We start from the raw sequence: 12,720 nt of genomic DNA, 5'->3' as shown, positions 1-12,720 counted from the left end.
ACCTCTGTTGCCATCAAATTGGCTATAATTGGCGTCACATATGTCTTGAGGCACGTGCTGGACGAGGGCGGGCATCCCAGAAAGAATTCAGCAAAACCCACCGAGTGCGGTATCGATATGATATTCTTTCTGTCTTGCTTTTCCGACTACTGTAGTTTGTCTAGATAGTCTGCCTAGTAAGTCGGTTGTGCTGTTATCACATGTTGAGCCTCCAGCTTGCATATAGCGGCGGTTTGCTACAATACCCAAGTATGGTACTATACATTAACCAACCTGCAAACTGCAATGTAACTATGGAGTCCGGACTAATAACGCGTGTTGCGATCTTTTATGTATTTACTCTCAATCGATATTTTTTATTTATTTCTCAGAGCAGTCTACCGCCTCATGGGAAACAGAATTCACCAGCAATGGCCTTGTTGGAATTGTGGTGTGGTGCGTGCATATAATCAATTGCGCGCATGAACAAGTAAGTGTTCATGCCCCATTGACCACCTGAACCTTCGCAGCAATTTCTCCATAGCTTGGGAAATTGTTTATGCTTTGGAGTCTGGGGCACCCCGCTTGCGTGCGGCCCCTATTAAAACCGATCTGTCGTCACCGCCCGCAGCTACCGACCATTTGAGCCGACGCCGAGGGCCACTATTCCAGTCTGAGTGTAGGGGTAGTTTCCATCTAAGGAAGTCTCCCGAGGTTCAACGGCCGGCCGTATTTTATTTTTTTGGTTTTGGTTTTCGAATTGCCTACGCACCGTATACGTTCACCCAGCTTGGATTCTAAGGACCTGCAACTCGGTTTAACTCTGAGAGTCTCATACTAACTTGATTCAATTTCAAAGAATCAACAAAGGAGAATCCCGCCAGCGAATTTCGTCCACCATACAAACCCACCAACCATAATGACGTCTTCAGCCGAAATCACATCGCTGCCGACAGGCGAGCCTGTGCCATCGTCGACGCCTCCAGCCAACGTAAAGAAGGCCGCAGTTCCTCTCAGCGCGAGCCTGGCCGCCGCACCTGCGAACGTAGATGCGTTCCTCTCTCATCTGCACCGCTGCCTGCAGACGCCTACAGGCATTGATGTGCGTAGCGCAAAGTCAAGCCGGCACTTTCCCTGGCGCTTCCCCCCCCCCCCCCACCCGTCTACACTCGCCAGGGCGCAGCACCACCTTTTACTAACAACCGGATGCTTCCGACAGTGCGTTCTCCAATTCGTCTGCTACACCTCCCGCCTCTCGGCAGCGGCCCTGACCGTTCTGGGCACCAACGCGCTCCGTCGCTCCGCCAAGGACATTGCGCTGCTCGTCCTCTCCCTTCCCTCCCAGCAGAGCGCCGTGCTCCTCACCTCCTCCGCGGCGGCCTCGCCCAAGACCGCCGCCTCGGCGCTGGCCCTGCTGGTCGCCTCCCGCCTGCGCGCCCTGGGCGGCCTGCTCGCCGAGGCCCGCGTCGCGCACCGCCTCTGGGGTCTGTTGGGCATGTACTTTTGGGCGCGCCGGCTGATCGCCGCATCTCTCCAGGCGCGCAGGGCCAGGAAACAGCAATCGTCGTCGGAGAAGGACGTGGCCGGCACGCAACAGCAATCCAGCTCATCCGCCGTAGTGGCCCTGCAGTGGGCCCAGCTCCTGTCGTGCGCGGGCTTCCAGCTGCTCGAGAACGTGGCCTTCCTCTCATCCAAGGGTGTGCTGGGCTATTCGCCGGCCGAGCAGGCCAAGCTGGCCCGCTGGAGCAGCCGCTTCTGGGGCGTCTTTGTCGGCATGGAGATTGGCAGGCTGGCCTTCGAGGCGACCAAGGGCGCCGAGGTCCGCACCGCCGAGTGGAAGAAGACCATGACGCGCTACGTCGCCTGGTCGCCTGTCATCATGCACTGGGGCTCTGAGAGTGGTCTGCTGAGCGAGCTCGGCGTCGGTATGCTGGGCTGCATCCCCAGCATCATACAGATGAGGGACTTGTGGCAGAGCACTGCGACCAGTGCTTGAGTTCAATTTTCTGCATGTTTTCTAATGAAATGCAGATTTTTTTTGACAAATTCTTCATCTCTCTGATTTGTTTTGTTCTGTTTTAAAACTCTGTGCAACAATAATGACTACAGGATTTGTATATGGAAGCTAGGTTTTTTTTCTCTTCTGTGTTTTACTTTTCCTCGTTTGACTTGATCTACAACTAGAACCTAGAACTAGAACAAATGATTATCCTAGGCAGGCTAGTGGGTCAGATGTTTGCATATCAATGGCATATTCACTGTTGAGAAGAGAATAAAAGAAATGGAATGATTACGTTTTATTCGCATTACCCCAACTTGTCTTTGCCCCGAAAGTCCATCTAAATCAGTTTCCCCCAAAATTCCATCAACGCCGCGCTATTCCCAGGTCTCCTGGATCTTTGACAGGTCCTCTCGGACATGCTACCCTAGACATTCATTCCATCCGCCCCTCTCCCGAACTTTAAAAAAAGCAAAGGTACCCCTTCCCCGTTAAGCCCCCCCCAATTATGTTTTACTTTAAATTTCTTTAGAAGGAAAATTCTCCAAGAACGGTCATCTCCGGCTCTGGCAATGCACTTGCAGATCACAAGCGCATCACCGCATTAATAGTAATAACACAAAGGTCCACGACATCACCACCGAAAGCCGGGGTATCGTGGGACTGGAAGTACCAGCAGAACCTTGGACGTCAAAGGGGCTGCCGCCTCCCCTCTCCGGAGCTGGTGGCGCCGATACTGGTGCCGGATCCGGACCTGGTGTGCTTGTCGCGCTCGGGCTCTCCGTATCTGGGCGCGGAGGTGGAGGTGGCGGAGGGAGGGACGGTGTCGGCGCTCCGGCTGTAGTTGTGGGAGCGGCCGACGCTGTTGTAGATGCTGGCGGAATTATAGTCGATAGGATGGGCGCGTTGGATTCCTTGGGAACCGTTGTCGTTGTAGTCACCACCGTCGTGGCCGGCGGCTGCTGCAGGCCGTTGCCGCATAGAGTATTTACAAGGTTCCCCTCCATCGCCGACGCCAGCACGGAGCCCGAGGGCACGTCGACATCACCGCCGCCGCACACGAGCTGCAGCGTGGCTTCGACGCTCTGAATGGAGCGCTGGCAGCTCGCCGAGCACCCCGTGCCGGATCTGAAGTCGGACCTTTTGCATCCCGAAAGGCGCGTGTTGTTGTAGGCCAGGATGCAGCCGAGGGGCACACTCGAGGACGCTATCGATTGGAAGCTGGCTAGCGTCAAGACCTGCGACATGTTGGTGGATGTATTTGGAGATGGACGGAGCGCTAGTTCTTTTAATAGGTCGGGCGGGTTGCTGACCCTGCGGTCACGTTCCAAGTGGTTTCTATATATATATAAAGCACCTGGAAAAGGTACCTATATATTGAGTTTGCGACTACGAGCGCTAGGTCGACGAGTGCTCTTGTACTGTAGTTGATGGGTAGCTAGGATAGTCCGCTGGTAGTGGTGGTTTATTCCCTGGAGAAGCAATGTGGTAGACTTGTCAATCCCAAAAAATCTGACGGGTCTATGCCACGTGGGTCGTGTGGCTCTATAGTCGTTCGAAGTGGTTTCGCGCGGTGTCTCGACAATGACTGTTCAAAATAGTGGTGTAGTCTTTTCTCACGGTTGCTAAATATGGCCAGGTGGGGAGCAAACGGAAGAAAATACAGACACCCTCCGGGTAATAACAAAGGAAATAAATTGCGAAAGAGAAGAGAAGAAAAGGCGGGTATATCGAATCGAAAGTAAGAACAGGGCGCAGCCAGGAGAAAAGAACAAAAAACGTAAGTTTTTGGAGGGGAGGGAAGCAAGCGCCCGGCGAAAGCGGGAAAAAAAAGACAAAAGAAGATAGGAAAGGCAGGAAGGAAGGTTAAGCTATGTTACCTCGCGATGGAGGTAGGTAAGGTACCTTTGAGGGCACGGACGAAAAAAAAGGTACAGGTCCAGATCGACCCTCTTGGGATCCTCCTGCCTATGACGAAGAGAACAGAAAAACAGGTGGGCACAAAAAAGAAGAAAATGATTGACGCGGAACCAGCCAAAGAAAAGCAAGGAACACCCCTCTCACAGAGATAATGGAGGGACTAGGTGACAAGTAAAAAGAACAAGTGGAGGGGGAGAGTAACATGAAAAGAGATCAAAAAGAGAGTGAAATCGGGCTTTGGTGACAGGCCACCGAAACACGGGGTTGTGTCAGCATGAACTGGGGTCCTGGACGATCACCACCCATCAACGAAGAAAATTCCACCCGAACCACGTTCGTCCCATGGTCTTGGCGGGAAGTGTGATGAACTGACAGACAGCTTCAACGGCCCGACCTGCGTAGGAGAATCTAGAAAATGCCAGATGGATTGGCAAACTGGGTTCCCGGTTTAATGCGGCTGATATTTGGACCGAGAAATGTAACAATTACTGTCGTCTTAAAAGCCTTTGACTTTGCATTTCCCAGGGGAATCAGATTCGGATATGCACTCCTGCACTTCTTTCCCAATGATGGTTGTGGGGGTGGGTGTTCTTGGCCTGTCGTCTGGACTACTGTAGTACCACTACATCAACCCCATGTAACCAAAAGCGAGGTGCAAGCGAACCCTGTCGAACGAATCGTCAACGGTCAGTGCGTCCCGGCTGTCAGCCAAGACTTTTTGCTTCTTCTCGCTTTATCTCCTAGCGAATGAGGCTGAGATTACTTTGTGCAGCTGAACCTTGGCCTTTTGGCTGTCTTTATTCCTCTGCAGCAGCCGAATTATTTGCTCTGAACTTGGGTAGATAGGATGGATGGTATTTCGGCTCAGTGGTCCCCCTCAGTCCCAAATAAATAACAGGGAACACAAACCCTTCCCCGTACATGTGTTACCCCATATCACATATACATATATCCCGAACACGCGGAATTTCTTGTCACTGTCACAGTGGCCTCATGTTCTAACTTTGAAGCAATCTCATCATTAGACAGCAAACCAACCCACCTCGGAAAACCGTTGAGAGTAAATCCCGTGCCCACATGTGTTGATTAAGCAACAAGGGACGCAGAATCCGGTATATAACTCGTCCGATGGAGGGGGGATGACAAAGACACGACATGACAAGTGGAACAAACAGAAAAAGTGACGCAGCAAAGGGCAGCGAGGGGGGAAAAAAGTACAGTATACCGACATTCCGGGTACGTTTCAGCAAACAGCCTAAGAAGTTCACTCGTCAATCAGAAAACGCCGATACCGTACCACAGTAGTACAAATCTAGCCCAGTGAAACGTAAGAGAAAAAACGTACGTCTAAGAATTCACAAAGTGTGGAGAGGGGTATTGGTCAAGCAGAAGCATTCAAAGTTCAGAAAAAGAAAATCCAGCCGCCAAAAAGAGCTCCAGAGCCGCTGAGACGAGGCGGCGCCTAGTTTCAAGGGTTCTCTATCCAGTCCCAAAAGACCGAGTTGAAAGTCCAGTAACAGACAGCACTTGAGCGGATAGGCCCGAGTGGGGTGCGTCACAACGGGCAGGCCCATCCGGGCGCCGCTACGGCACCCCCCACCCCCCACCCCCCCGCCCGCGACCTTACAGTACGTGCCTTAGCGTAGTGTTCTGAATTTTGGAATGATTTCTCCCCGGCTTTTCATTGATCGGGCCAGAAGAACAAAAAGCTTTGAACCCTCTACCCCCCAGCTGCCCTACAAAAAAAAAAAAAAAATAGCAACACAACTTCGGGGTCGGGACAAAGCCCCATCTTGCAAGCCTGTGCGCAAATCGCCCCTAGATAATATTGTACATGACGCAGAGATGGCTGTGCAAGACTCGGCCTAAGAGTTTGCTGATTAGGTCTAGTTCTAGAATTGGAACGAGAAAGTCTAGCCTATATATATATACAATATAGGTAGGGGCTTAGAGGTCTAGACGCGTCGTCTTTATTAAAATACTTTTCTAACACCCCAAAGACGCTGTCTACATCGTACATGATAAAAACAGATACAAATGAACAAAGAATAAATAGCTTACATGAGCCGTAGAGTGTCCGCAAATGGATAAGAGGGGCTAGGTTTTCTTCATAGTATATCATAGACCCCAGAGAAACATAGACTCTCTAAACAGCCGGAGACTTGTCATGATCGTTTTTGACCCAGCTCTTCCGCAGATAGTTCCTCCCAGTCATCCCAGTCTGTCGTGGACCCTGCGATCTTCCTGCCGATCCAGATACCCAACGCAGTCGCTATGCTGGCGAGTAAGAACCATCCCTCGAACCACTGTTTTTATACTCAGCTTGATTAGCTACGCAGCTGGGAAGAAACTAAGCAGGAAAGTAACCCACTTAGGAGTGGCGAATGTCCCTCAAAGCAATTGGTCGAAATAGTTGAATATTTCGGACGAAGAAAAAAAATTTACTTACGCGATCGACAAATCCAGGCTCGAGCGCACTCTCGAGCACGTCCCCTACTGCACTTGACGCCTCCTTGGGCAGATTGCTCCTCAGCAGAAGCGCCGCGCTAATGACGTAGGTCGCCGTGACCTGCGCGACCAGCAGCGGCAGGTTCGCCTTTGTGTGGTGCAGGAGCCCCGGCGCCCACTTGGAGAACAGGTGAAAGGTCTGCAGGACGGAATTTGCCGACAGGGCTAGGATGACCCCTGACAGCAGAAACGAGATCTGCCTCGCCCATGCGAGCTGGTCCAGCTTAGGGTCCCAGTGCCTGGCAAGCAGTCCGAGGAAGCGGTTTATGGGATCCGAAGATGAGAATGATGCGCCGGGGGAGTATGCCCGCCGGAGGGTCGTCATGGTCGTTGCGAGGATCCTGTAGACACAGTAGAGACCGAAGGCATATGATGGCAGCGCCATGAGGGCGCCCAGGGCGGTCCCGTCACGTGCGTGATTTGCTTGCCTCGTTCGCATGGCCGCCAGACTCGACGACATGCTGGCCTCCATCTGTTCCAACCCGGTTATCTCCATCTGCAGTGCCTTGATCTCACCGGCCTCGCCACCGCCCCCGAAACTCTTGATCGACCCGACCAGCTTGCCGACGAGCTGTGCCGGCGAGGTGGGCGAATTGTGCTCAGCCACCGATGTAGTGGCGGCCGACTTGTGCTGCAGTGCTCGTAGGCGGTGTTTCTTGTGCACCAGCAGTTCCTGGGTTGCCTCGAGCCCGGACTGCTTCCTAGCAATCTGCGCATCGGTGACTGGTCGTTTTCGGTGTTGCCTATTGTCGGAGAGTATATGGAAGGGAGAGGACACACTGGCAAAGCCAGACAAAAGCGCCATTAGCGATATCCCAATCACGCCTATCCTCTCGAGACAAGCTCTCGACAGCACCCTACCGCCGGCGGACAAGTCGGGGAAGGTGGTAGGAGAGTCCCGCATGGCCATCGAGATGCCCGTACTGTCAAAGCTAGCTGCCGCATCTCGGGCATAGGCGTAGTTATCATCCGGTCCGGGGACCAACCGCCCCAGCTGCCAGAATACAAGTAGCCAAATGGCAAACGCAGACAGCTGCAGCGTCCACGCCATGCGTGGGAGGCGCCCCTTGGCCGTCCGTTGAAACGACCAACCGGCCCCGACAATGACTGACTGAATAATCAGAAACGGTGTCAGGCCGATGAGCAGAAAGAGCAGAGTGGGCACTGTATACCGCAGCGCCGTCGTCCTCGCCCTTGCATTGATTAGGTCCGAGATCTCAGCCAATATCAGCTCTCCCAGGACGGTCGAAAGCCCAATGGTGGCCGCAAAGGCAGCCCCTGACAGTTTCTGGCGAATGCTGCGGTTGCCGTGCTCGACATGGCACGCCCTCAACGCCGCCGGTGCCGTCGCCGGGAGGACATGATCCTCCCCGTCATCACGGGCGCCATCGTGCATCCGCGACAAGATAGGGTGGACATGACGGGAGGTGATTATGGCGACGACGGCAAACGTCCCGATGAAAGGCGAAAGCGAAAAGAATGTTCCTATGATGGATGACGGAGGCTGCGCCGAGCAGGCGTCGACGCCGCAGTCGGCTCCACGCATTTGTCGCCCTTGTCGTCGTGGTCGGTGCGTCCAAGTGTTTGCCAGTCGTATCTCACACGTGACTTGTTGATACGGAATAGTAGGTAAGGAGGGCAGCTAGCTTTGTATTGTATTGATTGGCCGTGGGATCAGTTGAGACTAGGATTCGGGCATTTCAAACTCTGAGAGCTCCGTTTTCGCTGGCCATCCTCGTTGGTCTTTGTTGTGTAGCCCTCACTTTCCGCAGGGCGGCCCCAAAAGTGAATGACTGGCTAGCTTTAGCCGTTGTCGCATTCCACAGTCAATCACCAGAGTAAGCCTTGCAAGCCTAGTTTGTGGCTCCTTTTCTTTTATTTGTTTGCTTTGGGGAAAAGGGTTACAAGAGGTTCGTCGTGATTTTTAAAAAAGCCAAATTTTGTTTGGTTTTTTGTTGCAACTCAAAAAGGAATCAACCGAAACCCGACACTAAATTACCCAGAGGTACCTTACCACCTGGGACACGGCGCGATCTTGTTTGCGTCACCCGAAAGCCAAGCCTCTCTGGTACAAACGCTTACCACCTAGTGACAGGGGTTGCTCAACTCGGGGCCCCACCATTCGCCATGAGCCACCCCCACTCTCCCTCCATCTCTCTCCGGGCTGCGAGAGAATTGAGCTAGTGAAGCTAAGGGAGGTAGCTGCATAACCCGCTGAAGCTACCCACGTGTGAATTTGCCGGATGGTGGGCAGAATAAGCCAAGCAACGGGATGGCGACGGAATAATACTCCCGCTACACTGAGGCAGTGTCTATTAGTAACCGGAATAATCCATACACAAAAACAGTGAAGTTGGTAAGGTATGCTGGGTTGAGCCGTATCTATTCTTACTCACTGTCCTACTATGTTCTTGTCCGTCTCTCCTTCCTTAACACTATCTTTTGTGGTGTAGAGCGAACGGTCTAGGGATAAGGTACGCAGAAGCAATTTGCGCAGTCTGAAACAGTATGAACCAAGTAAGACTCTCACTGAGCCATTGGCTCCATTTTGTGTATCACTGCGTGAGCGGGTTACGGGCGACTGCACCACGACAGTGTTCTGACCAATATGCCCGTCGCTCTAATCGGCATGACAACCGATAACCACCAGCAAATGCGTGGAGTGACTCTGCCAGAATGACAATAGATAAAAACAAAATAGACCTGAGTCTTGCGAATGTGAAATTGGAGCCAACGCTACCCAACTCGAGCCGACTGTTATAACGCCCGAATAGTACAACAGTATCGCTTGGTTTGCTACAATCAAGGCTTCCCTTTCAGTCCTTGGCCATCATGACTTCCCGGGCCGCCCTGAGTATTATCTTCGTCGTCGTCGTCGTCGTCATCATCGTCAACCGGTTGCTCACGTAGCGCCGCCGCCTCGGCAACCTCCATCTGGTGAAGCTTCGTCTTTTTGATCTTCTCGTCCGGGTTGCCTTGACCTCCCTTGGCGATGATCTGCTCGCCAGACATGACCTCAAACTCGTCACCAGAGTCGTCGGCGCTCTCATCATCATCGCTGCCGCCAAGTGTCGAAGGTGGTGCAGGCACGGCCGCCAGAGCGCTGGCGACCTCTTCTGCGTGCAGGGTCTCCTTCAGAGGTGAGGTTGGTACGCTCTGTATTCTGGGATGCATCCGCGTTTCGAGGGCAACACCCTCGATTGTGGGGTCGAATGAGCTTGGAAGGCCAATAGCTGCGGCGACTCTGTGGGCTTCCTCGTCGGGCGAGAGCCTTGCCTCCAGTTCATAGAGACTACTATTCTCGCTGTCTGCCTCGTGCTTTCCGTCATTGGAGGCCAGCATAGAAAGATAACTCTGCCTGCTCGGATCTTGGCTCCGCTTCTCTTTCTTCTTCTTGCGTTTGTCGATGTCGCGGACCACTACGGTTGGCACTGGCGAGTATTGTAGACAGTACTTTGAAAACGAGTTTCGCGTGTTGACAAGTCCTTGGATACCGCCAAGGGACCGGCCGCGTGTGCCCACAACCAGCATTGAAGGCTGATATATGTAAATCTGCAAAGGATACAACAGTGGTCAGTACGGATTTGACGATACCCGATACGCGAGGTGGTGCGACTTGACACAACAAAAAAAAAAAAAAAAGAAAACTAAAAAAAGAAAACTGAGGGTACATACCAGCTTCTGAAAAGTCTCATGTAGTTTTCCAACCGCATACTCCAACTTGATGCTAATCGCACAGTCCGGAGGAATCTTCTGCTTTATCCGCTCAACCATTGCCTGGGCTTTCGGCTTGTAATTCTTGTCGTCGCGGCTGTCTCTTTCCGAGACATGCACGCAAATGACCTCATCTCCGTCCTCGGCATACTCCTCGAGCAGCCACTGTAGTGCATAGTCGGAGTAGAAATGCTGGTCAACGCCGGCCATCATGGTCCGCGACCGTCGCTTGGGTTGATAGCCATCGTGCGTCAGATTGATCGTGTAGCCCAGTACATTATTCTTGGTTGCCTCGCCGACTGGGATGTTGTCAAAGGAAACGTGGTGCCGAAACCTGCCCGACGAACCATCTTCTGTTAGTACAGCCATCGATTGGGCACAGGTGATGTTAACAGCTCGAGTTGTCGGGCATCGGCTACAAAGATGCGCAGCGTTGCGCGATGGGAGAATTGTAGAGCAGCGCGCGACGGATAGAGATGGCGCAAATAAAGAGCAAGCTGAAATGACCAACGAGATGCCCCGCAGGCAGAATGCTTGTGAGACCAGAAGGAAGAGGGGGAGCGGGCGGTGGTGCCAGTGAGGCTCGGGATGATGGGGTGGGTGGTGCCAAGCAAAAGTAATATTTTAATGGTTGGGAAGGCGGTAGGTAGTGGAGTCAGTCAGCTAAACCATACTGATGGCACGGAAGCCATCTCGAGTCGGGGCATTAAACCCCCAGTAATAATTACTGTCGCATGTGTCAGGATTGGAGGCAGAACACGTCCCCAGTAAGGTACGTAACGTGACGTTTGAATATCACATGCAATTTCTTGAATCTGGGTTGAGCGCTCCAAGTTGGGACGAATGAGCTAAAAGCTGGGTTTGGGTCAGGTGTATCGTGGGTTTTCTTTAGGTCGAACCACACGATGGGCCCAAACGCAGATTGACCGACACATCAGGCCATAGAGCAAAAACACTCGGTAACTCTTAGAAGACCGACGTGCTGCGCAGAAAGAAAAGAGTGCACAAAAGAAAACAGGCTAGGTTGAAGGCCGCGTGAAAAGACTGTGTTCCTCAGATCAAGCTCATATCCCGGCATTGTGGCTTTGCCGTGTGTAGATAGTACTGGTGATCAACCGCAGACACTCCGAGAATAAGGAAAGGAGCAAGTGCACAAAGGATTGGATGAATCTGGACGGGATAATGCAGGTTCAAGGTGATGGGACGGGATGGGAAAGGAAACAAGACTGGTCAAAAACTGAGCAAGCTGCCATGGCTGAATTTGAACCATGTCCAACGTTTCTATCGGGTATAACCCAGCCGTTTTTAGATGATTTATGCTGGCAGCGCACGTGAATAGTCTCGATCCAGTTGTCTGACGTGCTTGTATAGGGATGAAGGGGCTAATAGAGATACGTAGGGGAACGAGCTGGGGAATAATGGAGACGCATTTACTGTGTCCTCCCCCCACACTCCGATTTCAAGAGGGACCGCCGACCCCGCTTGGGACGACCTGCCGAAGAGCCAAGCAGTTACGCAGTGGAGATCCGAGGTGTGGCATGCACGTACTTTACGATGCTGTCGCCTTCCTCAAAGACACATGTGTTTTGGGGGCGATGGTTCCCAAAGTGTCCCCCGAGACACAGGCTGCGATGTCAACTTTTGCTTGGCAAAGTATCATCCATGCGCGAGCCGACCCGTCTCCTGGTGCACACGGGGGACCGACTGTTTGCAGAGAGACCACAGACTCGAATTGTATTCAAGCTTGCTGCAGGACCGCTCCGAGCACCCACCGGCTCCCCAAACAAGATCAACTGTATAGAAATAGAAGTGAAACAAAGATAAGATAGCAAGGTCTTCCCCCAGCGTCAAAACTTGTCACTCACCTCTCTGGTCGTGGTGAAGAGTTCCGGAGACGGTTACCGTCGGTTTTCCGCTGCGAGCCTTGTGGCAGAGCTAAATTGCGAGGTGGGCGGAAGACAACGGATGCAATCGACGACTTGGCCGAAAGAGTGCCGCGAGATGGTGCGCTGCTGTTGCTGGATGGATCCTGCGCTACGGTTGAGGCATCGTCTTCTGTGCGCACCGACGGGCTGGGCGACGGCTCTTTGATGGTCGGGTACGGCGTCTCGTCTCTATCGCTGCCGTCGCTCCCATCGGTCTTGGGCGGGAAGTATTCAGCTTTGCCCGACTTCTGATCCGGCTGCGTGAATGGCGATACTTCGGAATCGGGAGTTCGAGCGACTGGAGAGGCGGCAGGGTCCGCCATGGGGGCACCGAACAGGGTGGATTGTTTGCTTTGCTAACTGACTGATTTGCGCAGTCGACCGCTGACAGTTGCCAACGCCTCTGGCTGGGGCTTCTCGTATCGCAGCCCTTGCAGAAAAAAAAATGGAGGCCAGTCAAAGCTATGGTCTTTTATGCAAGCTCTAGCTTCGGGCCTTTTTGAGGGGACGCTCGATGAAGGCTTCGTCGATCAGTTAGCGGTCAAAGCTGGACCTGCTCCTAATTCTCGGATATAAAAAAAAACAAGGCAGCGGTCGGCGCCTCGATCAGTGTTACTTGATTGTGGTACAGTACGGATTGTGTTGTGTTGAAGAAGATGGGGGTGGTTATAAGTG

General features: G+C 52.8%; 6 protein-coding genes across 6 annotated transcripts; 2 read left to right on the top strand and 4 right to left on the bottom strand.

Moving 5' to 3' along the window:
* The first annotated feature begins 594 nt into the window (after nucleotides 1–594).
* On the top strand, nucleotides 595–2,363 carry MGG_05271 (uncharacterized protein). The gene is made up of 2 exons (XM_003712782.1): nucleotides 595–1,081; nucleotides 1,199–2,363. The coding sequence occupies exons 1-2, from the start codon at nucleotides 899–901 to the stop codon at nucleotides 1,973–1,975; spliced, it is 960 nt and encodes a 319-aa protein (XP_003712830.1). The 5' UTR covers nucleotides 595–898; the 3' UTR covers nucleotides 1,976–2,363.
* MGG_05270 (uncharacterized protein) lies at nucleotides 2,262–4,073 on the bottom strand. Its single transcript, XM_003712781.1, has one exon. The coding sequence runs from the start codon at nucleotides 3,223–3,225 to the stop codon at nucleotides 2,575–2,577; it is 651 nt and encodes a 216-aa protein (XP_003712829.1). The 5' UTR covers nucleotides 3,226–4,073; the 3' UTR covers nucleotides 2,262–2,574.
* Nucleotides 4,074–4,313: 240 nt separating this feature from the next.
* MGG_16899 (uncharacterized protein) lies at nucleotides 4,314–4,744 on the top strand (the record flags this gene model as incomplete). Its single annotated transcript, XM_003712780.1, has 2 exons — nucleotides 4,314–4,584; nucleotides 4,671–4,744. 2 exons carry the CDS (start codon nucleotides 4,314–4,316, stop codon nucleotides 4,742–4,744), a joined length of 345 nt encoding a protein of 114 aa, XP_003712828.1.
* Nucleotides 4,745–6,063: 1,319 nt separating this feature from the next.
* Nucleotides 6,064–7,952, bottom strand: MGG_05269 (G protein-coupled receptor; the record flags this gene model as incomplete). Its single annotated transcript, XM_003712779.1, has 2 exons — nucleotides 6,064–6,204; nucleotides 6,348–7,952. The coding sequence occupies 2 exons, from the start codon at nucleotides 7,950–7,952 to the stop codon at nucleotides 6,064–6,066; spliced, it is 1,746 nt and encodes a 581-aa protein (XP_003712827.1).
* A 1,256-nt stretch (nucleotides 7,953–9,208) lies between these two features.
* Nucleotides 9,209–10,489, bottom strand: MGG_05268 (usp domain-containing protein; the record flags this gene model as incomplete). Its single annotated transcript, XM_003712778.1, has 2 exons — nucleotides 9,209–9,958; nucleotides 10,082–10,489. 2 exons carry the CDS (start codon nucleotides 10,487–10,489, stop codon nucleotides 9,209–9,211), a joined length of 1,158 nt encoding a protein of 385 aa, XP_003712826.1.
* A 1,492-nt stretch (nucleotides 10,490–11,981) lies between these two features.
* Nucleotides 11,982–12,368, bottom strand: MGG_05267 (uncharacterized protein; the record flags this gene model as incomplete). Its single annotated transcript, XM_003712777.1, has 1 exon — nucleotides 11,982–12,368. One exon carries the CDS (start codon nucleotides 12,366–12,368, stop codon nucleotides 11,982–11,984), a length of 387 nt encoding a protein of 128 aa, XP_003712825.1.
* Nucleotides 12,369–12,720: the final 352 nt, after the last annotated feature.

The sequence above is a fragment of the Pyricularia oryzae genome, chromosome 3 (assembly GCF_000002495.2).
Source record: "Pyricularia oryzae 70-15 chromosome 3, whole genome shotgun sequence".
NCBI lineage: Eukaryota > Fungi > Ascomycota > Sordariomycetes > Magnaporthales > Pyriculariaceae > Pyricularia > Pyricularia oryzae.
This window is presented reverse-complemented; position numbering and strand designations above follow the sequence as displayed.